Source organism: Apaloderma vittatum, unplaced genomic scaffold, assembly GCF_000703405.1.
Source record: "Apaloderma vittatum isolate BGI_N311 unplaced genomic scaffold, ASM70340v1 scaffold7566, whole genome shotgun sequence".
NCBI lineage: Eukaryota > Metazoa > Chordata > Aves > Trogoniformes > Trogonidae > Apaloderma > Apaloderma vittatum.
Window position 1 is genome coordinate 20467 of NW_009721227.1, and position 23785 is coordinate 44251.

The window sequence follows — 23785 nt, forward strand, 5'->3', positions numbered from 1 at the left end:
AGGTTAGTCTAACAAGTCCTGAATGAAAGCCACATCTACCAATCCAAGAAAATCAGGTTTCATGTTTAAAATCATGCTGCTGTTTCCTTTTTTCCCTCATTATGGAAACATAACCAATTTTCTATGCAGGAATTCTAAAGATAAAGGGTTTGACGTGATTTGATGAAAGCAGGTCTACATTTCTGAAGTGGCATGAAAAATTTTAAGGGGAGGGGGAGGGAAAAAACCATTAGAGACTAATTCAAAGATTTAAAATTAAGTTAATGCAATAATTCCCATCTATTTCCCCTCAAAGTAAATCTTAGGTTTAGTCTTATATTTTCTTTTCAAAGACAGCGCAAATGTGAAAATAATAGAGGAATTAGGCACTGGCTTGAATTATATAAGATCAAAGTTAAAGGTATAGATAGACACACATTACACTGTTATTAAAAGGCTAATGTAACTGTAATTCAAAAACAATAAGAAAATATTTACCTTCTTTACATGACCAGTTCTAACTTCTGTTTGTAGATCAACAATATACTTTCACGCGTAAAGTCACAGTCAGGCATACACATCTGTTCACATCAGAGTTCTGCCAGAAAAATGTATTAACTTACCTTGTCTTGATTTTCCTTATTTTTGTAACACAAATTTCCAATCAAACGAATGAGATGAGATTTAAAATCCACAGCTGGATGTGAAATTTCTTCCTGCCCTGTCATAGCATGTGTGGCAGTGAAAATATTTACAGCCTGTCTCCCAGCGAGATGAGTCAATCTCAGGGAATCTACAGAAACAAGAACATTTTAATTAATTACCACATGAAAATTAGTATCACTTTGCACAGAGCTTTACTACCAATTGTTAGGTTCAAGGTCAATCAACATAATTTCAGATAGTCAGTATTGTATCAAAAGAATTGTCAAAGTTTTCCTAATTTGCGCTATAAAACCATAAAAGGCCATCCCAAGGTCAGAAGGCATTTTTGCGTCCTTTTCACACACACTTACATAGTTCTGACACAAGGTCTGAAGGCTGATGCTATTGGTCCCTACTTGAAGAGTCAGAATTTGTAGGCTGTTGATGATTCTGGCACTGTAAATGTATTGCTAACAAAATTTTTTTTTAGAAAACTTCCTTTAGTTCAAACTTATCACAAAAACACATACTAATCACGGATATTTTTTCTTCAAGTCTGTTTGTAGCTCCACTATAAGAAAAGATTTTGAGGACTTCTAGCACCTTGACACATCTTGACAAATCTTTCTCTGCTGTAATATTGTCAACTAAGAAATACTAATGATCCTGTATGGTAAAATGTTAGTTTACAGCAAGCAGAATTTTTTCTATACTGCTCCAGAGAGAAATCAGGGAGAAGGGAAACAAAAATCTGTGAAAACAACATTCCACAAAGGGACCACACCCAGAAGAAAAGTTGCAATCGTGAACACCTGAGAGCTCATACAGTTGAGAATCCAATTCACTTAAAGATGTGCCTATATTTAAAATTAAGGAGTATTTCTCCTCTAAGCAACCTGCAATATTAATACATGCCATCCGCCCCGAGAGGCTTCATGCAATTTACATTTTAACAATAAAGACACAGCAAAACCAGGTTATAGCACAGGGCAGTAACTACGACCTATGCTCCTTCTGCTCTAGATGTGACAGCATCCATTGTGGGATGGGCACTAGATTTCCCGGTTTGAAACTCATTGCAATTGAAAGAAACTTCATAGGTCAAAATATTTCTGTGCTGATAATAATTTAACTACATTTTTGGCATTTTTTTTAATATGAAACTACAATAGGGACTGGAAGACTTCCAATACGACAGCTACCACTTTTATTTGTTTGTATTTCGATCTAGGGGAAAAGCACTCAATATCCTGATTGCTCCTAAAAAATGTCATCATAAACCAGCTTTTAATACAATCTTCTTTCATGTAAATTTTTTTCTTTTGTAAATTCATAGAAAACAGCAGTATCTCACATCCTTCTCATGGCATTCAAATCTGAGTGCCTCGCTGCCTTATAATGTTGGTATTTTCCCAGACACAAATGCCTGAGAGGAAATTCTGCCTGCCCTTAACAGGGACCCCTGAATGAAAGGATTAAAAACAAAAACTAAAACAAAAAAAAAACACCAAAAAAAGTAAATAAAACTCTTCAAATTTTATTACAGTGTGGACAAAAATGCAAGGAGCAGTGCTGGCTCCCTGGAAGGAGAAATAAAAGAAAAAGTGGAAGAAAAACAGTCACCTTCCATGCAGAGAGAACAGTGCTCCTCTCTAACACTGCACATCACAACAGCTCCCAGAACGTCACCCATTCTCTCAACTGGAGTCTGCCATTCTCTCATTGCCTCAGTCTGTCCTTCTCCCATTATCCCAACGAGCAATTCTTCCAAAATGCCCCTCGATCCAAAGGACAATTTACCTTCCTGATGATATTCCCTAAATGTTGTGCAATCAAGCTATTAATGGTGCTAAAGACATTTTAAACACTGCAGTATCACTGTCTAATTTAATCCAACAATTACTGAAAATAGCAAAGCACATTCCGCTGATATTTAGAAGATCATTCAAATATTTTTCAGATTTTTCATTCAATCTCTTAGTACTTTCCTCACGGAAATTTCTCGTGACATAAACTGAAGAGAAGAACTACTTCACTGAAAGCTCTATCAGATTAAAATCTTTTGTGCTACCTATCCTTAATTTTCCTGGTCTTCAGAACTAAACACTGAAGGTGATATAACACATCATCAACACAGTTTTTCGCCCTTTTCGCTAATCCAGGATTAAAGGGGTCTTGTAGCCAAAAGGCAGTCTTAACGAGAAAATCTAAGAGTGGATAAATTAAATGAGGGCATGTGGGAAACAGGTAGGATGCACGCGGTAGCAATGTTCTAGGCCCGCACCCGTTTCATTAGTCTGGAAACAGCTGCAGAGAAAAGTCAGTCTGAGCACAGCAGGAGAAAGGAGGATTAGCCTGCTGCCTTCTAAACTTAATTGATCTGCAGCTCCTTGAATTCACGTTTAAACTGAAAGACTCAGACAAGCATTGAGGTGAGACAATGCACAACCCAGTTTCTTCAAAACACAGACACACACCAGATCTTGTTGTTAGCCAACTCAGTGTAAGCAATAAAACTACAAACTTGCCGTAAAAAATAGAGGTTTAGTTGGTTGGTTGGTTGTTTTGTGGGGGATTTTTTTGTTTGGTTGGTTTTTTTTTTACAACAAGGACCCTCTGCACATCTCAAAATAGTCGTAGTTAATAGCCAGCTTTTTCAGTCTTTTTTTTAGCCAAAAAGGAAAAAGCCCCTTTAAAATCCATCAACTTTACAATTTTCTCAGAAAATGGTGGCCTAGGGTCTCAGAAAGTCACTATACATGTACTTCCCCCTCCCTCTCTCTTTGGACTATCACGGATTAATTTTCTTTGCGTACCGTCTCTCACTTGTTGTTTCTTAGCAGAAGAAAGCTTCTTTCAAACTGACCTTTGAAAGTCACTGAATTTGGTTAAGAATATTGGGATTATATGAAGTTTCAGTTTTCAGGAATTTGGAGAACAGGCATGGAAAAGTCCGTTTTCTACTTATTGAGGAAATTCTTCCACGCACATTCAGCCAATGAAGGAATATAGGAAGCAGCTGTCCTTTGCACAACTCTTACTGAATAAATAGCACATTGCTGACAGTTGAATTAAGGCTCTGTTGGGTAATAGGAGCCAACAGAGCAAGTAGAGAAGCAGAAAAATTCCAGAAACAAATCAAATATTTGAAAATGTAGATTAATTCAATCTCCCATTTATTTATTTTATTAAAAGGTCAGGATCATGATTACCACCAGTTGTGAAAAACACACTTTCATTCACAGAGCAACACGATTTGGACCAAGCCAACAGTTAATAAACCTTGTGGCTTTTCAACTCACCTATGGCGGTTTCAAGCAAACCAGGCAAAGCCTGTAGGTGTTCTAGCTGTCCGTTTTTTGATGTAAGTTCACAAAGAACATCAAGAAGACGAATTGTAACCAGGGCTTCCTGAAAATGAAAATTGTATTTCTGAAAATGATTCATGCAGGAAAACATAAGAACATAAAATTGACAATCTAAACAGAGGACAGGAACTCTCTGCACCTCAGGTTCTTTGCAGGTCTTCTAAACTGCCAGGAATAAATTTGTATAAAACGAGGACAACTTTCTACAATAACAATAACATATTTTACTATAATAATCTCTTTTCTACAGTCAACTAGTGTTATATGTGCCCTGAAAAATCATGGGGAAACCAAAACAGAGCCATAAAGGATAAAATTTTAACAAAAACACAGTAGCTTCCAAAAGCAGAAATGCAGAAAATTACTAGCTGAGAAAATTATTTCTGTATAAATGTTTTCTTTGAGTTTATTCAGTAGGAGCGTCCCACTTTGAAGACACAAACACTGCCTGCAAGACACCAATTTGTTATCCGCAGGAATTCTGTAAAGTTCTGTGGTCAAATGAACTTTGGCTGCTAGAATTTACATTATTCTTGGGTAAATAGAATTGGACTCATAGATGCAGCCTTTTGGTTAGGTATGAGACACACAATTTTATTTGCATATTATTTATTCAGACAGAGAACTATTTTTTCTTACAGACTACACTGATGGGTGCTTATAATGACAATCCAACACTTACTGAAACTACCTGAAGAGCGTATGGCATAATTTGGAACACCACATATTGCTCAAGAAATGGGCTGTGAATGCAAGATGTTTCCACACAAGGTGTGGTATGTAAACTGCAAGTAGCCTTGAGAAGGCTCAGACATAGGTCACAGTAACTATTCTTGCCTTGTCTGTTCCAGAACGAAGAAACGTTTACTTCCCAACAAGTGTAGTATTTGTGAATCCATATAATCAAATAACATATTTGAAACAATCAACAATAGCGTCTAGTAATTAAGAAGTACAATTATATTCATTCTTTGCTCCTTCCTGTGCTCCTTGAAAACAACACATTGGTACAGGGTCCAAGTCCTAAAGCTGTATTTTCTTTTTTTTTTTTCCTCACACAGATATATGAAGGTACAGGTCTTGCTCCAAGTTATTCAATGAACTGCTTTCAACTGCATCAAAATAGCCTCTGAATACATTGGGTATTGTCCTGTTACAAAGTAAGAATACACCAGCTGTATTCCAGAGACAGGGTCCAGAATACAAGTCTTTGGAGGAGTGGCTGAGGGAACTGGGGTTGTTCAGCCTGGAGAAAAGGAGGCTCAGGGAAGATGTTACTGCTCTCTACAACTACCTGAAAAGAGGCTGTAGAGAGGTGGCGATTAGTCTTTTCAAGCAAGTAACAAACGACAGCACAAGAGGAAATGGCCTCAAGTTGTGCCAAGGGAAGTTTAAATTGGATATTAGGAAGAATTTCTTTACTGAAAGGATTATTGGGCATTGGAATGGGTTGCCCAGGGCAGTGGTGGAGTCCCTGTGAGTCATATAGACAAAGTGCTTAGGGATATGGTCTAGCTGAGGACTTGTCAGTGTTAGGCTAATGACTGGACTCATGATCTTAAAGGTCTTTTTCAATCTATACAATTATGTGATTCTGTATTTACAATGTCTAAGCCATTTTGTATTGTTACAAGACAGTAGCTTAATCAAACACCTCTTCAACTCATGCATTTACCACTTACTTTTGCACAAGAAGGGGTTACACACCTTACAGCCATAAAGCAAAGTATCAATAAGCAACTATAAACAACAGCAGTAAGGTGTAACAGCCCTTGTTGCCTGTGTGTACCCTATTACTCAAACACACAGCGTAAGCTCTGTAGCAGCAGATACTATGTGGGGCTTTTCCTTTCCCAATGTTATTTATTTTTTAATGCCTTCCTTCACTGTCTCCCATATATTTCTTCCCAGGATTATAAACTATCACCTCTCCCTTTCTCTTATGCTACCATTTGGCTCAGTTCAGTAACTGCTCCACCTAGATTTGAGAAAAGGAACATATAAGGACCACTAAAAAGAACCAGTAAGTTCTTATCTACATTTGAGAACCGAATTTGAGAACAAAAGCTGTTTATACACCTCTGGTTGTGTTCCCATCTCCTGCCCCAACCTTTTATTTCTTTTTCACCCTTCACTCATATGAAAGGAAGGCAATAAAACGGAACGCTACTTTAGGTTCAGTAACAAGATGCTATTCAAACACTAGTATTTTGAAATCTGACAGCTATCTTGATGTACATATAGTCTGAAAAGTAAATAAGGAGACAATGGAAGAGTTTTTAAATAAAAATATTTTGAGAGAGACTCAGAAAAGATGTTCCTTTTAAAGAGATGAAACAAGAACTTAAAATCTTGGGAAGGGTTTTATTTTGCAAGTATGGTTGAAAGCTAGTGAAAGCAAACTGAAGCTGAAGTAAGGCTTATAATGGAAAAGCTATTTTAAACACTGGTTTAAGCACTGCAGAAGCATATGATTAGTTTTTCATTGGTTTGAGATGGAAGCTACAAGACCTGTGGCTCCCTGCGGAAAAAAAGCCAGTATCTACATATTAGACAGTGGATGGGACATGCAGACAACTTTTTGGGAGTGACTCCAGTTCAAGGACTATTCCCAAAAGGCAGCCTTACAGTTGTGGAGTCTAGGACAACTTACTAGTACAGACACATTCTGGCCAAGGCACTTGACTTCAGGGCCACAGAAAGTCCAGGCAAAGTTTAGTTTAATAATCACAGATGTTGCCTAAAGCATTTCTAATGACAGACTCTACATGCACAATTGCATTTTCTTCAGTTAAATACAACTATTACAAAAAAGCTAAAATATTTATACAAGTGAGGAGAAATTGGTCCAAATTTTGATAATTTCAGGTAAGAAAAGGAACACTTTATGAATTTAAGATGAAATTTCTTTTTTCCCACGGCAAGCATATCTTATGAATAGATGTCTATACACAATATAAATATACACACATTAAAAAGACTATTCTTGACATTGCTCTCCATTTATTCAGCTATTACGACTTCTATTTTGTGCTTATTGAATGAACCATGTTTCCCACTGAACAGCTGAGCGATACTCAACTTGTTATACATCATGTTTATCAGAGAGAAGGATAAAAAGTCAGTGTCAAGCAGGGCAAGTTATACAGTAACATTCTCAATAGTGCTGTCCCAGCACCTTCAAGTTGGACAGAGACCTCTTTCCGCTAGGCACAAACAAATGTTTTTTTCCAAGAATTGAAACCACAGAATGCTTGGAAAGTAACCACATAGGATTTAAAAAAAAAAAAAAAAAAAAAAAAAAAGGGGTGGGGTGGGGGAGGGGAGAAGAGAAAAACAGAAAACAGCATGGCAGAGAGAGATGGGGGAAGGAAGATAGAATTGCCTCAGTACAAGTAAGTCGTCTTATGGCCAAGGTGATTACTTTTCCAGAAGTAGTCAATTAAATTTTCTAACATAACTTAGATAAAGCAGTTGAGGGCAGGGGGCAAGAATCTGTGCTTCTTGGACAGATAAGAAGAGATTGCTGTGTGGCTGGGTTTTGGGGTTTTTTTTTTTAATGCATCCAACTACCAAACCTTCATAAATTGTTTTTTGTTGTATTTTTATAACACTTCTCAACCTACATTGAAAACTTCTGTGCCTATTTAAACAAACAAACAAAATTGGCAAGTAAAACACTATGTAATATTACAATATTAAATATAATATGAAAGCACTTTGATAATATATTAGTTATGATAGCTGTTCTCAAGAGTTTCTACAAACAAAACTATTACAGGTCAATTTTGTTTTAACAACAAAATGCTTCCAACTACATGTATATTGAGGTAACACAATTTCAACATACCACTGTGGTGGTCACTTGGCAAGTAACAAACTAGATGTGACTCTTTTAAAATATCTTATTAAGACAATATGTTAATTACACTTCTGCAACTAAGCATGATCAATTAGTGAGAATCTGGTACTAACCAACTCCGTGTTTGACTAAAACATATTAGATTTCTCAGGCTTTGAATCTTCTGGCTATTTGTCTTTAAGAACAAAACCAAAAGAACTCACCCCTAAATCAGCTGAAAACATTAAAACTTTATCTATACGAGCAAGATGAAGAATTGAGACCAATATGACCTGGCACTGCCTGCTCACAATACAGTGACCTAACCCAGCACAAATAAGGTCACTGCAAGTTATGGTGCAAGTTGCTGCTTCCTGTATTCCCAAAGGCACTGTTAGATCTTCAAGTAGAGTGTTGAAAGAAAGAGGAAAAACAGAACACCAGATTATTTGAAAAGACCTCTACCCTTAGATGGCTTAAACCTCCTAACTGCACTATATGGTGTGGCAAGTAGCCAGCAACTCTTGGATATTTCATAAGGAGGAGATACAATAAGGCCATCCAGGACTCAGCTCTGCATCAGAGGTGCCCAAAATGCAATCCACAAACCATCTGTGACCCATAAAAGCCTTCCTATTTAGCTTGCAAATGGACTTTATTGTGACCATCCTCAATTAGAACCAGTTCATTAAGTCTGAAGCAATGACAGATTTCTTCCAAGCGGACTGGAGTCGAAACAATTGTCTCGGGACTCGGGAGAAAGGACCCATCTGCCACAAAGAGCCCAGCAAGCTCTGCAACTTCATGTTGTGGACACTAGCTGGTCCTAGGGCTACTGCCCTGCCAGAGCCACACAAGGTGCACTGCAGAGCCCCAAATTACGAGCAAATGGGGAAAAGTCAGAAACAAAAGCCCTCGCTTATAGGGAGGATCACTATGCATTTCAGCCAGCTCCCCTGCACTGAGCCAGTCACACACACCCAACACAGTTCTCCATTATTAGAACTTGATGTTCCAGGTCCCAAACAGATCAGGAACATCTGCCTTACAAGTAGCCAAATACATTTTTGAAGAACTATCATTTGAGACGCTAATGATGTATTAATTATCAAGTTACCATCAGTTATTTAAGTTGGTGGGTTTTTAACCAAAAAATCCCAACAAGCCACCAAAAAACTCCAACCAAGATTTACTTACTTTAGCATTGCTAGAAGAAAAAAACTCAAACAACTATGCCATTTTTACCCCATTTTTAAGGAAAAAAAAAAGAGATTCTGCTTTCAATCTATAAATAAAATAAATATTTTAAGTTTTGATTTGTAATTTAATCACAGAACGGCTTAGGTTGGAAGGTATCTTAGAAATCATCTAATCCAACCCCTTTGCCACAGGCAGGGATGTCTCTCAACTAGATTAGGTTGCTCAAGGCCTTATCCAACCTGGCCTTGAATTCCTCCAGGGAGGGGGCATCCACAACTTCTCCAGGCAATTTATTTCAGAGTCAGGCAGCCTTGTACTGTAGAATTTCTTCCTAAGATCCAGTATAAACCTTTTCTCCTTCAATTTAAAACCACAGAATGTTAGGTGTTGGAAGGGACCTTTAGAGATCACCTACTTCAACCCCCCTGCCAGAGCAGGATCCCCTAGGGCAGCCACACAGGAACGCGTCCAGGCGGGTTTTGGAAGTATCTGGAGAAGGAGAACCTCTCTGGGCAGCCTGTGCCAGTGCTTCATCACCCTCACAGCAAAGAAGTTTCTCCTCATGCTGAGGTGGAACTTCCTATGTTCTAACTTATTTCTTGTTCTGTTGCTGGGCACCACTGAAAAGAGATTGTCCTCTTCCTCTTGATATACACCCCTCAGATATTTTTAACAGTCCCTCTCCAGCCGTTCTGTAGTTTTCCTTCAGGTATTGGAAGGCAAAATATAATTCAGAAGCCAAATAAATTACGGAACTGATCAACAGAAAGAACATAATAAAACATCCAAACATGTGACAACTAGAATATTTTTAAATGGAGATCTTTAACAATGTGGTAGATTTATTTCTATCTCAAAGTACCCTATCTTTTGTCATTCACAAATTAAAAGCAAAACTGTGCTGCTTTCGTATAGATTCTGCTGCGAACTCTGTCACTGCTTTCCCAAAATAAATAAAACTGGGAATGTATGCAAGCGCCACACAGGTAATTGTGGCAATGGAGATTCACCACTTCAGACTCTAGTACTGTAATGGTTTTTATCAGCCATACCTCATCTTCTCCATCTTCTGCAGAAGTTAACTTGAGCACAGCTTCACATTTCTCTTGGAAACAGCCTGCAAGGAAGTCAGCATGTCTCTGGAACACATTCATCTCTTCACTGGTAACTGCGTGGTTCTCACTTACTTCTGCCATCATGAGCTCTAATAAAGTAACTCTACAATCAGAAAACAACTTGTTAATCAAAATCACTAGCAACATAGAATTATCAAATTAGCAGTAGAATAAGCAGATACAGCTCTTAAAAATGATACAAACAATTATTATGCTTGTTACAGAGATGATTTTTAAAAATCAAAAAGTCTTACGAATGCTGGCATCAGTTCCTGTTCACTGGTTTATTTCTGCACACCATTAATTCGCCATTCAATTAATACAATCTGGCCAGACAGTCAAGTCAATATTTTTCTCAAGTCTATTTCAATTTCTAATTTCTTACGTCCTAACATAACATTACTGTATATTCTGTATGTCTAAGATTTCCACCGAAACAGCTCTTAAAAGCTGTTGTTAAGTTCAGCAAAACAAACACAGACTATTTGACAGCTTCCCATTGAAAATAACAGCCTTTCACAGCGCTTGCCTTGCACGCAGTCCTTCGCTAATTCCCCTCCTCAACCACAAACCAATTCTGAGCAGAAACAGGGGAAATAAAAATTGATACGCACACTCAGTTCTTTACAGCTCTTTTATAATTGCCACTAGATGGACTGTAGTAAATCCAAGTTAATTACTCATATATCCAGTAAGTGTGACTTGGTGTATTAAACCAGTAAGTAAGTGGATACATAACAAAGCTGCTCTATAAAATGTACTTGGGTCATTTATTTTAGCAGCTTTAATGTAGTTTTATTTCCGATACCCTTTCAGGTTATTAGGGCAATCTGGGAGTATTTTGTAGAATCAGGACTTGAACGTGGCAGCTTCCCTGTTCAACTTCAGCACAGAGGAGCACGTGGGTTAGTAAAGTCCCGCTGTAATTCTCTCAATTTGAAAAAGCGCTCTTTATTGAATGAATTCAAGAGCAGGCTCAGGGTTTTCTTTCACTGAAATATTTGCAATTCAGATGGAAGGACAAACATTTAAACATGTGGAATAATTCAAGCACTGCTTCTTTTTTTTAAAAAAATAAATTACCAAGCAGGTTGTCACAAGGGGAAGAGAAATGTCTTTTTCTATGGAAAAGTACGGTCACTGCTTTATTAACCTCCAAGAACCCACCCCTATTAATCACATAACAGCTACTCAGTTCTCACTAAACTCAACCCTCAATGTCCTTAATACAGCTGCATTAAGCGATTATCTGAATAGGGACAAAAAGCTTTTTGAACGCAGTAGCACAGAAACGTGCTCAACATTATTTGGGAAAGGGTGGACTCCAGATAGAAGGCTGTCAAACATGAGTAACCTCTCTCACAGGCTTCGTTTACAAACATAAGACAGCACGGGCACAGACCAGTTGTTCTCTTTGTCCTGCACGTTACAACTTGGGCATCACACACTTGCTCATCAACAAACTAATGGGATCCAGTTACCCAACGTTTGGCATAAGACCCCAAAAAAGCAAGTTAAATGCACGGATACCCAATACACAGCTAGATTTTGCACGCCAGTTTTTACCAGCTTTAGAGCCTTCCAAGGGTATGCTCAGCTAAGAAACCAGGCAGCTCATAGATTTTATGATTACAGGAATTATCCCATTAAAATATTCTCTCTTATATAACAGAACTCTCGTCAGCTATTTTAACACCAATAATCCAAATAATACATGTCTAAAAATGACAACAAATCCTTCTGTAAAGAAGCTGGAGAATCACCACACGGTTCCATAATCTGTATTAGTGAGATGAAATTGTTGTCAATAGGGAAATTTCTTGCATTATTCTTCCTCTTGCAACATTAACTAGGTGCCCTTTCATATAACCACAATCCTCACAGAGCAACAGGAGTGGCATTAAAACACCACCTGCATGTAACTTCTTTTTAAGTTTTCTGTTTTCTTTAGGCATTCACATTGAAATTGTTTTCCTGTGTTTTCTTCCAGGCCCAGTCACTCAGAATATGTCCATCTTTCCCCTGAATTTCAAGCAAGTCTTGCCATTCAGCCAAAAATTTCCTGAGAGCAACACTTTTCGTTCTGGTGCAAGTTCCCTCGCATTCCTTTCTTCTATTGTTTCTCTCAGTTTTCTTCCAAGACTCACCCGAATTTTCCCAAGTTAATTCTCCCACTCAATGCAATTTGCTCATTTCTTTAAAACTACTGTTTAGATGACAGAATTTCTTCCTCCTTGTTTGCCTATATAGCTAAATACAGATAGGATGACTGTTAGTACCAGCATGTCTCATCATAAAGTTTTAGAACACGCACTTCAATACCCAAAATATATTTATAATTATATTTCTGTTTGGTAGTGATCATGCCATAAATGGCATCTTCCTCTTCTTTAGGCACCACTTAGTAACATGTTTTGTCAATTTCTTACCTTTTTTCCCCCTAGCCAAATTTAAACTAGGTCTTTCTGAATCTGACCAAATTGACAAAAGCTTTGAACAATTACTATAAAGTAATTGCAATCATCAGTAAAACACATTGCTGTCTCCTACACTCTGCAAAAACACTACGGCATTAAAGCGCAATTTAAATCTGAAAGCTTTTACAAAATAAAGTGAAGCCTTGCTAAGTCTATCTAAAAACAGTATTGTAAAATTCTATTAATTTTATTATGACCAAACAATTTTTGTATTAAGCGTGCCTTGTTTATAACTTCTTAGCAACTCCCAGATGCGTGGGGCATTCCCTCTCAGTGACTGGGATTTTTCCTTCCTGGAACACTTCACTGAGAGCAATGGTTCTATGAGACCTTTCTTAAAACTTCCATTCTTTCACCTCCGAACAAGACTTCTAAGCATCCTACTCCATGAAAACTGGTAATTTTGTCAACGACTGTAATCTAAGATTACTTACAGCTTTTCTGTGTCTGTAGACATTACCAAGAACAAAAATCCACCACAACACTGCCATTAACAGCCCTGTAGCTGAACATAAGCAAGAAGTGGTGCCACTTATACCACTTGAGCGCCCATTTCCTGGCTGGATCAATGGCTACATCACTCACTGAGACCACCACACGTAAAATAACACAAAAATCAGAAGTAAGGCACAAGTAATTGAGCAAGCAACAAGATAGATGCAATGTTTTCTGAGATTTTACAACATAATCAACACTGTCAAGGCATTAACTTATGTTGTCTACGCTCAAGGCTAACTTGGATTAAAGCAAAGTAGAGTTTTTTAAAATACTTTTGCCAAATAACTGCACACACGTGTAGAGAAATCTCAAATCTAGCAAAGAATTCAAGAACATACAATCTTTTGTGCAATACTGTCTCCATATGTTTCTGCAATAATCACTTGCACAGGAACAGCAGGCATTGTCACATCATCACGCCCTTTTCAAAGCCAGACTACCATTAAAAAACCCCATCATATTATCACAGTATTTATTTCAGGCCACTTGCAAACTCAGACATGTAACACCAAAGTGCTTAAATTTGTTTGGAAATGGAACAGAAAGTTGTCCAGAAGTGAGGGATTTTATTTTAATTGAAAATCCAGATTCCAGATCCACTTCTACAACAAGAACTACTTCATAGCATGCACCATGGCCACTGCATTACAAATGCACTAGATTTCAATTACAGGAAATAGTTTGAATAGTGCAAATACTGCGAATAGCGCAAATAACTGCGGTTATGCAACTGCGTATACTTTGGTTATCTAAGGCAACTGCCAACTTTAAGAGTTCCCACTAACTCACGTATTCGCAAACTTCCTCAGCATAGCTAATTTCGTTTCAGTAAATACATTTAAAGTAACCGTATTTAGTGCGCATCATAGAGAATACTGTGACCGAGGGTTACCATATATTCATGAGCTCAAGCTGCTTTCCCCAGACACCTCAATACCACATCTGTCCTTTCTTCATTTATATGACTCAGTCAGCCTTACTGGACACCCAACGCGGCAACTCTTGCGGTGAAGGCTCCTCGTCTCATTTTGAAACAACGAATTCCCTATGCTTTTTGGTTTATATTGTTATTTTTTTCTCCAGTTAATGAGAGTCAAGATGTTTTTATCTGAATTGGATTTGTCTCCTCATATATCTCAAAAGAATGCTTTCTTAAATATGCTAACGTTAACAGGAAGATGCCATTGCAGGGCTTTCTTTTATAGCTCAGATGCAAAAGGACTATTTCTACACGACTTCCATATGCTTGACAGTAAATTAAGCAGTATCAAATTCATAACAAATTGTACTGTGATTATGACTTAGAAAAAACTTAATTGAGCTTACTTGATTTGCAGAACTCCTGGGATTGATAATAGATTCTGTGGATATGCCGTGACTAGCCATCTTGCATGTGATCACCCATATAAGGTCTATACAAAAAGCTTTTCATTCGAGGTCACTGATCACTGTCTGAAGTACAGCGTGTGCAACAAATCCAGCTGAATCTTTTCTAGAAACTGATTACATCTATTGCTTTAAATACAACATCCTAATCCAGTCCTGCCTGTCCTGAAGGGGATTACACAAACATACAAACAAACTGCCATTCATGACAGCCCCAAAAGAATTAAATCTAACTCACTCACTTAAACAGTCTTTCCCGCTAACTGGTTAAGGAGCCCCTACCTCCAAGCACAGTAAGCACAGAACTCGTACTCATTCCTGTTCAGTCCACCTGAATAGAGGAGGAAGACAGTATTTCCCATTCCCATCCCTTGTTTTCCACCCCATACCTATTAATGGTATTATCTGTCATTCTCAAACTATCATATACTCTTTGTCTGCCATCACTTGTTTCTTTATAATCTCTGATCAGCATCTGTACCCCTATTTGTAATAACACTGTGGCTTTAGTGACAGCAAAAAAAAACAGGTAAAAAAAACACTATTAAGGGACTCCTTTGTCTTTGACCTGCAAAAAACTATGAGGGACCTTGCAGTTTCCCTAGGCAAAGGGGGAACAAAATAGCCATGCTGAATACACAGACAAGATGACAACATCTTCAAGCAGTTGGAGGAGCTAAAGTATTATAGTACAGGGTTTCCCAAAGATTATTCTAACAGATATTTTTTCTCTTCCTCAATTCTGCATTAAAGCAATTGTAAATAAGCATTTTTCACATTATAGCAATGGCTGTTTCCCACCAATTCAGCACACATTTATTCAAAGGCCTGAAAGAAAACTAGCTAATTTCTTTCAAGGTGAAGGTTTGTCAAAGCATTTTATATTCTCGGTAATGGAAAAATTAAAAGATTAAGTACACACAGGCATTTGCACATCTACTTTTTTTAGGTTCTACTAACCAGTATTAGACAAACTTCCAACTTTAGTAAAGGTTTCCTTTTAATTTCTTGTAATTAAAACAGGAGTATGAACAGTTGAGGACGCTTCAAATACAGTTGTAAAACATGGCAGGGTGTGGTGCTCTTATGAAATCAAGACACAGACATGAAATCTTGTCTTTTTTTAATTTGTTCTTCTTTTTTTTAGTATTTCTTTACCAAGTAATGGCGCCAATCTGGATTCTGCAACCCTACATAAATCACTGCCAGTTGTGGCTAAGCTGTAATGTTAACCAACCAATTTAAAACCATTACTGACATAGAAACATGTATTTAGAGATTCTGTGCCAACTATGAAACCACACAGTTTTTCAATCATGTGAACAGGATACTCTATATGGAATGCTAAATACTAAAAGCCACATTGGTTTTTGGGGTTACCTTTCTTGATTGCTCAGTTTGGCATAGAGGGCTTTCACCAACTCTGGACATTTCAGCAAATGGTCTGTAACAATCAAGAACCTACAGAAAAAAAGAAAAAGTGTTACCAGTACTAAAAAACCAGCATCTGCATATACCCCAAATGGTGCTCGTTACTTTAACTTGTAGATGACTGCGTGACATACTTCTGGTCCTATCTGCTAATAGATACAAATTGTCACAAAATAATTCTGCATTGTTCTGCAGTATTTCTCCTAATACACCAATGGCCATTTCCCATCAGTTCAGCACACTTTTACTTAAATGCCTGAAGGAAAGCTGGTTGGAGTCTTTTCCAAGTTACACAAAGCGCAGACCATTATTCAAATAACAAAACACTCTTCTAATTGTTTATACATCTCTGCAAAAAGCCAAAGTTCGTACTTTTTAAAATAATAAAAATATTCTAACAAAGCATCAAAGCAACGGAAACTCCTTCATCAGATGCAAGGCAGCAAAATACTGTTCTCAACTTCCAAAAATTACTCTCCTTATGTAACAGGAACCTGAAGTGATAACCAAATTAACTCGTTGCTCAACAAGGCAGGTAGTTATGGTCAGTCGACCCTTGTGTTAATGTCAATATTTACACCAATCACTTTTCCAAGCACCATTCACAGCAGTCAATAGCAGACACTAGTCATTTAATTTCAACCCAGACGTGTACTCTCAGCATTATGGGAAAAAATAAAGGACGTAAAAACATTTTTCTCCTCAAGCTGCATTCCTACGAGTACTGACATTGTTACATATGCTGCATAGGTATAAACATACTAAATTATATATTTTTTTAAGCAGTGTGTCTACCTATTAAATATAAAATAATTAGAGGTCAAATTTCAGCGCTGTTGAAGCTACTGAGAAAGAATAGCTAAAATATTAAAATCAAGCTATTTCAATATTCCTTCCACCTCCTCCTTACTTTTCACTCTGCTGACAGCCTTTTGTTTTGTGTATCCATAATCCATTACAGAGCTAACAGGAAGATCACATGGCTTCCAGCCACAAGAAAGTATTTTTTGGACAGATACTCAATGACAATTGGGGAAATAGGAGAATAAGAGGTCCAAAAGATTAATACGTATTATATTTCTGACAGTAACTGTGGACTTAGCCAGTATCTGATTCAGTTACTGTAAACTAGACATTTTTAAGAAGGGGGAGGGAGAAGAAAAGTTATTTTGTGCTGTGCTTTTTTTTCTTACTGATATTTGTACATACATTCAAGGAAAAAAAATAGTAGGCGGGTAGGGAAGCATCAACTTAAAATTGGCATTCTGAGCAGTGCAGCACTGATCCAAGAGTCCCCCAATGCAAACTTGAGCCTACGGACTTTCCCAAAGTCAATAGCACATACGTATTCCAACTGAGCAGCGCAGACTCAGTCACAACAACCGAATCAAGCCATGAGCAGGGCAGTCAAGGAGAACACTTCTACACCTCCTGAACAAACAATTCACAGCATATAAGCCATCGGCAGTTAAACCTGCAAAGTGGTAACAACTGACTTTACTTTTCAAGGATTTGAGTGGAAGCAAAGGTTTTTATCTGGAGCTGCGAAAGAAAAGCAGCATAATAACTGGAGTTATGCAGGACACAGTACTTGGGCTCAGAACGTACAAATTTCATCTGACCATGAAGTACGGTAAAAGTGCATTTAAGGAGACAATCCAAAGCCTGAGTTTTCAATTTCGCAGTTGGGACTACGAACTGAAACCTTCATTTTTATTATTAACATTATTTTGAGGAAAACTTCTTGTATTTACCTTCTAGTTAAAAAGCCATCAATAACTATCACAGAAAGACCTAACGCTACTAAGTGCCCATCAGTGACTACTACTGCAAAGTTGAAGACCTGTATTTTAGCCATTACTTAGATCTACACTCCTGTACACATTCATATACGTCTCTCATGTTCTCTGGACTAGACCTCTGCTGCTTTCATTTTAAAGTATTTCAGAATAAAGTTTACGCTTATAAAGGGGCACAGACTTCTGTAGATGCTTCCTACTCTTTTAATTTCATGACATGACATATGACCTGATATTTCTGCTTCCGTATTTGAGTTTCTCTTTTACCTTATCTACTTCCTGCATTACTGTATCATAAAGACTAGAGCACAAGCACATTTTGCAAGAGCAGCACCAAGACGCATCAGACGAACCAGCAGTGGAGTAAACCACTTGCAACTCTTGCTAACATGCCCAGAAGTTTCAGTGGTAGTTAAGCAAGGAAGCAGCAAATTAAATCTAACATCTTTAGTCCTCAGCTCTCCTGGTTTTCATTTGGGGTAGTGGAGAAGAGGAGGAAAAGTAAGACCATCCACAACTTTGAAATAAGAAAAGACATTCAGTTTTGGGTTACTGACTAAATATGGCATTTTGTATGCACACGAACGGCTTTGGTAAGAGATTTAAACTCTCTTTGGCGGCCAACAGCAGAACCACTGGGATAAACTGAGGACCACTATAATTTAGTGAAGGAAATGGTGAAAATTAAAGTTGTTATGCAAGCGTAACACAGTAACAAACGAATAGTGTTAAATATGGCAATTTTCTTGACTTTTGAAAAATTGTTTGGCTAAAATCCTGAAAAAAATCAAGTGCTTATATAGTAGATAAATCCATGAGGAGATGTTCAGTCCAAAGAATTACAATAGCACAAGGGCTGCATTGTACCAAATTGTGTTTGAGAAGCAGCCAAGATGAAATGGTATAAGATACATTTGCGCTCAGTATATTCCAAATGACCACTAAGCTTGCTCCAATCAAGGCCGGGTGTAAGCAATCAACTTTATCATCAAATGTCATGCTCCACATTAAGTTGATTTGATCCCATTAGCAAGTTTAGAGAACAGTGTCCTCGGTCTCAGAAAACGAGGAAGAAAAGCCCCACAAGTGTTTTAGAAGAAAGAAGAAAAAGACATGGTAATTCTTTATTTGATCAGCAAACTTCTAATCTCAAAATCAAAAGCATCATCCTACAATAATGCCACTCTATCCAAATTATTTAGTAAGAAGAAAATAGCTGTAGTTTAAAAACCAAATATAACGAATCACTCAAATTTTGAAGAAAAAAAAGAAAATTTAGACAGCTAGTCTTTCAAAGCCGTATCACCAGTGTTTTTAGATGCTAAAAAAGCAATATGCCTCATGAGGAATTGCTTAGGACTAGGAGATATTCTAGAAGCAGAAGTATCTTTTTATCCTGGCACAAGAATATAAGCACCCTATCAAAACTATTTAAAAAGTAACTACAGGTATGTATTTATTCAGTAATGAGTGGAACACACGTGCTGTCGCAAGGACCTCTCGAAGCTCAGTAATTTATCCCACTCAGAAATGAGCACTGCTCCCTCAAGAGAATAAGTGAACATATTCCCATATTTAAGGCTCAACCTCAAGTATCAATCACGATACTCCTCTCCTGAGCCGAACCAAGCGCAGCAGTGAATATCCTTCCAAAAGGCTCAACTCATAATGAATGCATCCTCTTTGCAGGCCATGATACTGTCCACAGAGTCAACTTTGAGCCCTAGAAGACTAAGTTCAGATTATCTGCAATATTTCTGTGATTCAGAAGACACTCCCATTCAATTCAATACTACATCTGAAAGGCACTAAAAAGAGATTTCTTTTTACTTACACGCAAAGATGGAAACATTTTTTTTCTAAAGAGCTACCAAGAAAAAAGTGGAAGAAGATTAGCAACACAATCACTTCCTGTTCCCCCCTCTCCACAAGAAGAAAGGGGTGACAAGATAAATAAATGTGTGAGGCTGGGCTTTGAAAGCTTGAGGAAATATGTGCCAATACATTGCTACTGCAAATAGAAAGTAGAAGCTACTCAGATCTCCACAATTAAGGAAACGTTTCCAATCATCAGTACTATTTAAAACCACAGTTGAACTTGGAACCTGCAACACAACTCCAACTTTCCTGGAACTAAAAATAAGAATTACTTTCTGGAGAGCAGAAGAGAAGGGGGCTGGGGACACCCTAAACTTGAGAGACAGAGCCCAAAATGGAAAGAAGAAAAAAAGTAAAAAACGTAAAAATAAGTCAAAAAACAGTAAAAAAAAAAGTAACATTTTTCTGGTTACTTCACCACATGCACACCAAGTAGGCAACAAGCTTTGTACTGAGGAGTTCCATCTTTGCCTTTAAATCCGTGCCCGTGGCTGAGACTCTTTGCCACAGCACTAGTTTCTGTCCACACTTCTTTCCATAAGCCAGGACAAAATAACCAAAGGCAAAATTGGGGAGGGGGAGCCCCACATCCTAGTCTTTACAGTCATCATTGAGTTGTGGTTTCAAAAAGAGAAACTAGATGTTCAGAAATCTTACTTCCAATGCCAAACTGACCGCACTCTTAATATCGTTTTCCTGGAAGCCAAAAGGCCTTTTATGCCTCTTATTTTAAAATGGAGGATTTTTGTTCCTTGCTCTTCAGGAATCAAAAATACAACCTGTTTTTTCCTTCCATAGTTGCTACACTGTCCCATGCATATACTTGGAAAAACTGATGACACAAGCTATACTCTCATCTCTAATGGAACCACCAAAGTACTTCTAAAATAAACAGCTTTTAGAATACACATTGGTCTTGGTTAGGATAAATTATAATGTAATTTTGTACTACTTTTTCCTAATTATTTTACAAAACACATATGTTTGCAGGTTCAATATTCTAAAATAGATCTCATGTGGCATTCTATGCTGGTTTCTCTTCTAAATACAGTAGTTTCTAAACTATGCGACACACTTTTCTGCTGTTGATTAATAAAAACCTGAAAGGGAGCGCATGTGGATGTTTTGGGAAACACAGTGGAATGACTTTTTAAAGGCTCCACAGTTTTCCAGAGCCTAAGGCATAGGTCTCCACATATTTTAAGAACAGGCTTTTACTGAAGAAATAAAAAATAAAAAAATGTTAGTGCTTGGCAAGCCTTTTCAGCATACTGTGCATATGACGTGGAATACTGCTTTGCAATTCCAAAGGAAGAGGAAAGCATAAGGTGTTTGTTAGAAGACTCTTCAGACCTTGGTAGCAATCATATAGAAATAGAGCGAGCAGGAAATGCTTTTCAGTTACTGAACAGCATTATTTCAGGTTTGTTTTCCTAAAGGAATGATACATTCAATTCCCTGATTGCATCCTTTGGTAGCCAACTGTTGAAAGAAAGCAGCACTGGAAAAAGAGAATTAGCTTATTAAGTAAGTGTATTTGCTTACATGTTTAAGATATGTTCAACTTAATATGTCAACACTTTAGAAGAACTAAATCAGCATACCACTACAGATGCATATTGCCAAGATGGAAGATACACACAAAATAAATTATTGTCTTACAAGGGCTTGAAAACCATGCTCATCTCCTTGAATGGAAACAGAAGATGGAACAAAGGGGTAGAGGAAGAAGAAAAGATCATAAACACAGGAAGACCAAGTACAGTTTAAGAAGACAGATCTACTGAGGGAAGAGACAGAAAGGAACTAAGAAACACTAAGAGAAAAAAAAAAAAATCACACGAGATTGGGAGCAACAGAACTGAAGTTGAGAGGTTTAAAAACTTTCCCTGTGCAAGGAAGATGTAGAGAGAATGCTAATCCCACAACTGTGACCATGAACAGAGCAAGCTGGAAGTAACAGATCGTAACCAACCCCTGAAAGGGGGACCCTACGTTAAAGGAAAAGGTCTCAAGACTAAAGATAGGGCAGGAATTGTCACAGCATGGAAGTTTTTCAAAGTTAGAGGGTATTCATTCTTAAGCTGACAGCCTAGATAGTAGCTACATGTTGCAAAGAACAATGTGTTTTGTAGAAGACAACTGCACAGCAAAAAATCAGCGAGGAGATAGGACTATTTAATTAGTGTATGCCATAAATCAAAGCAAAGAAAGGAAACTTGTTTCTGCAGAACCAGGGTCTTTGCAAAGTATATTCTGTAACATCATACTCCTTGAAACTTTCCGAGAGCAGCAAGCTCTGGGCACTCTCTGCAAACTTAACTACAGATCCAACAGTCAGGATAAGACAGTTAAGTTTCAACAGCTTTCAGTCCTGAAAACTTCCAGTTTCTTCTTGCTCTAAGATTTTAGCCAAAAGCTACAAAACAAAGGAGTATACAGCCAGTCAGGTAATGTTTTGAAGAACCTCACTTGGAGATATACAATCTGCCTCCTCAGATCATCGCTCTTGGGAGTCAGTCCAGTAGCAGCAACCTCAGAATAGCTCCTAGTATTTGAGATTACAGGATTGCTAGCCTGAAACAAGTCCAGGTGCCGCATTGACTAGAAGTTTAGAGGCAGTTTAAAAACACATTGTCTAATATATGTTAATTAATACTATTTTGAAACACCATTCAGCATCTGCTGTTAAAGATAGCAAAGGTATCAACATCAAAAAATCTTGGAGCTGTTAAGAGGATCAAGCTTCTTAAAGAGAAAGAGGGAGTAGGCATCAGTTTCAAACAAGAAGAATATTTATTAAATGTGTGAATTACATTCTGCACCTTCACAGATTTCAGAGATAGAAGCATTTCTAATGCTTCCAAGTAACCACAAGTTTAATGACATGAGCCTTCAGACCATCTGGTCTGGATAAACAGGTATGATCATACAAGGATGGAATAGAAAATTTGATCAAGGCATTCCTTACAGAATTGACTTCCTTATTAAATTGATTAACTATTTCTCAGCTCACAGCATGTCACAGAAAATACTTAATAAAACATGTATCACTCCTGAACATACGCTTAGGTGTCCATCATAGCACTGTTACCTCTCTTTCTTCTAAGATCTCAGGTAATTGTTGTTATGCTGTCCATCTACAAAGACATTTTAAAAATGCATCAGTGCTTATAGTCTCAAAACCTCACTAAGCTGATTTGCCAAAATAGTTCTCTGCTGTCTCAAAAACCATTTAGAAATTGGATGGCTTGGCTTTCCATTACTGATTAGATTCAGAAGTCACTAAAACGAGGCCTTACATCCCATAACCTATCCCATAACCAGAATTTCGGACATTCCCTCTTCCCCAACAACAGGAGATCCTTATCTTCTACTGAATGTCTCATGATTTGAGATGCAGGCAGTTATGACAGGAAATTTCAAAAAGCTACATTCTGCCTTTAAAGACACTTCCTCTGTTGTCTTTAAATGGGAGGGAGAGTTTATGGCAAACAGAGGAACAACTGCAAGAGGTTCACTACCAACAGCAGCTTCTAAAAATGGGTCTCTAAGGAACTGCTTAGAATAATCTCAGCTTTCCTCTGACAAAATCTCCCGGCAGAACTGCTGCAAGACTGAAGAGAGAAGCCAAAGGCATCACACTTGGAAAGAGGTTCCTCCTGAACTCTCCCTAAGGTCTCTTTCAGCTTGGAGATGGAAAACTGTACTCTGAACATAACTGTGGGATCATGAACAGAGGAGGAATTGCCAATTCACGAAAAAAAAATATTTTAAAGATGTGCTTGCCCTCCTGTGATGGGTGAAGAGTAGAAAATCCAACACGTGATAGTCTCTCCCATGGGGTCTTTACTACGGTTCAGCCAATGGCCTTAAATCCAAATATTTGTCCTGGATGTCCTCTCTCTGTCCTAACAGTTCATGGCAGCAACTACAAAAATAACTTGAGTATCATGAGTCTATTTTTAGTATTCATTTGGATACTAACTAAGAAGAACATTTAAGGCAAACTTCAGTGCACAATAAAAGAAATGGGAATAAAATTGTGAATAAAAATTTTGCCTATAACCAAGAACTTTTCAATACCCAAAAGCAGCATTTGACAAGAAACCCCTTGCCAAAAGGAATAAACACACGTGGCATTCATTTTATATATAGTGTAATATGA

At 37.6% G+C, this 23785-nt stretch overlaps 1 protein-coding gene across 1 annotated transcript in view; it reads right to left on the reverse strand.

Moving 5' to 3' along the window:
* Positions 1 to 602: 602 nt before the first annotated feature.
* ATXN10 (ataxin 10) overlaps positions 603 to 23785 on the reverse strand; it is a gene marked incomplete at its 3' end in the record, with an annotated part of 28678 nt that continues 5495 nt past the window's right edge. The window contains exons 4-7 of the mRNA XM_009871298.1: positions 15890 to 15970; positions 10086 to 10251; positions 3927 to 4035; positions 603 to 772 (exon numbers count right to left, since the gene is read on the reverse strand). Of these exons, the coding sequence (XP_009869600.1) occupies positions 603 to 772; positions 3927 to 4035; positions 10086 to 10251; positions 15890 to 15970 (526 nt within the window). The remainder of the gene's footprint in view (positions 773 to 3926; positions 4036 to 10085; positions 10252 to 15889; positions 15971 to 23785) is intronic.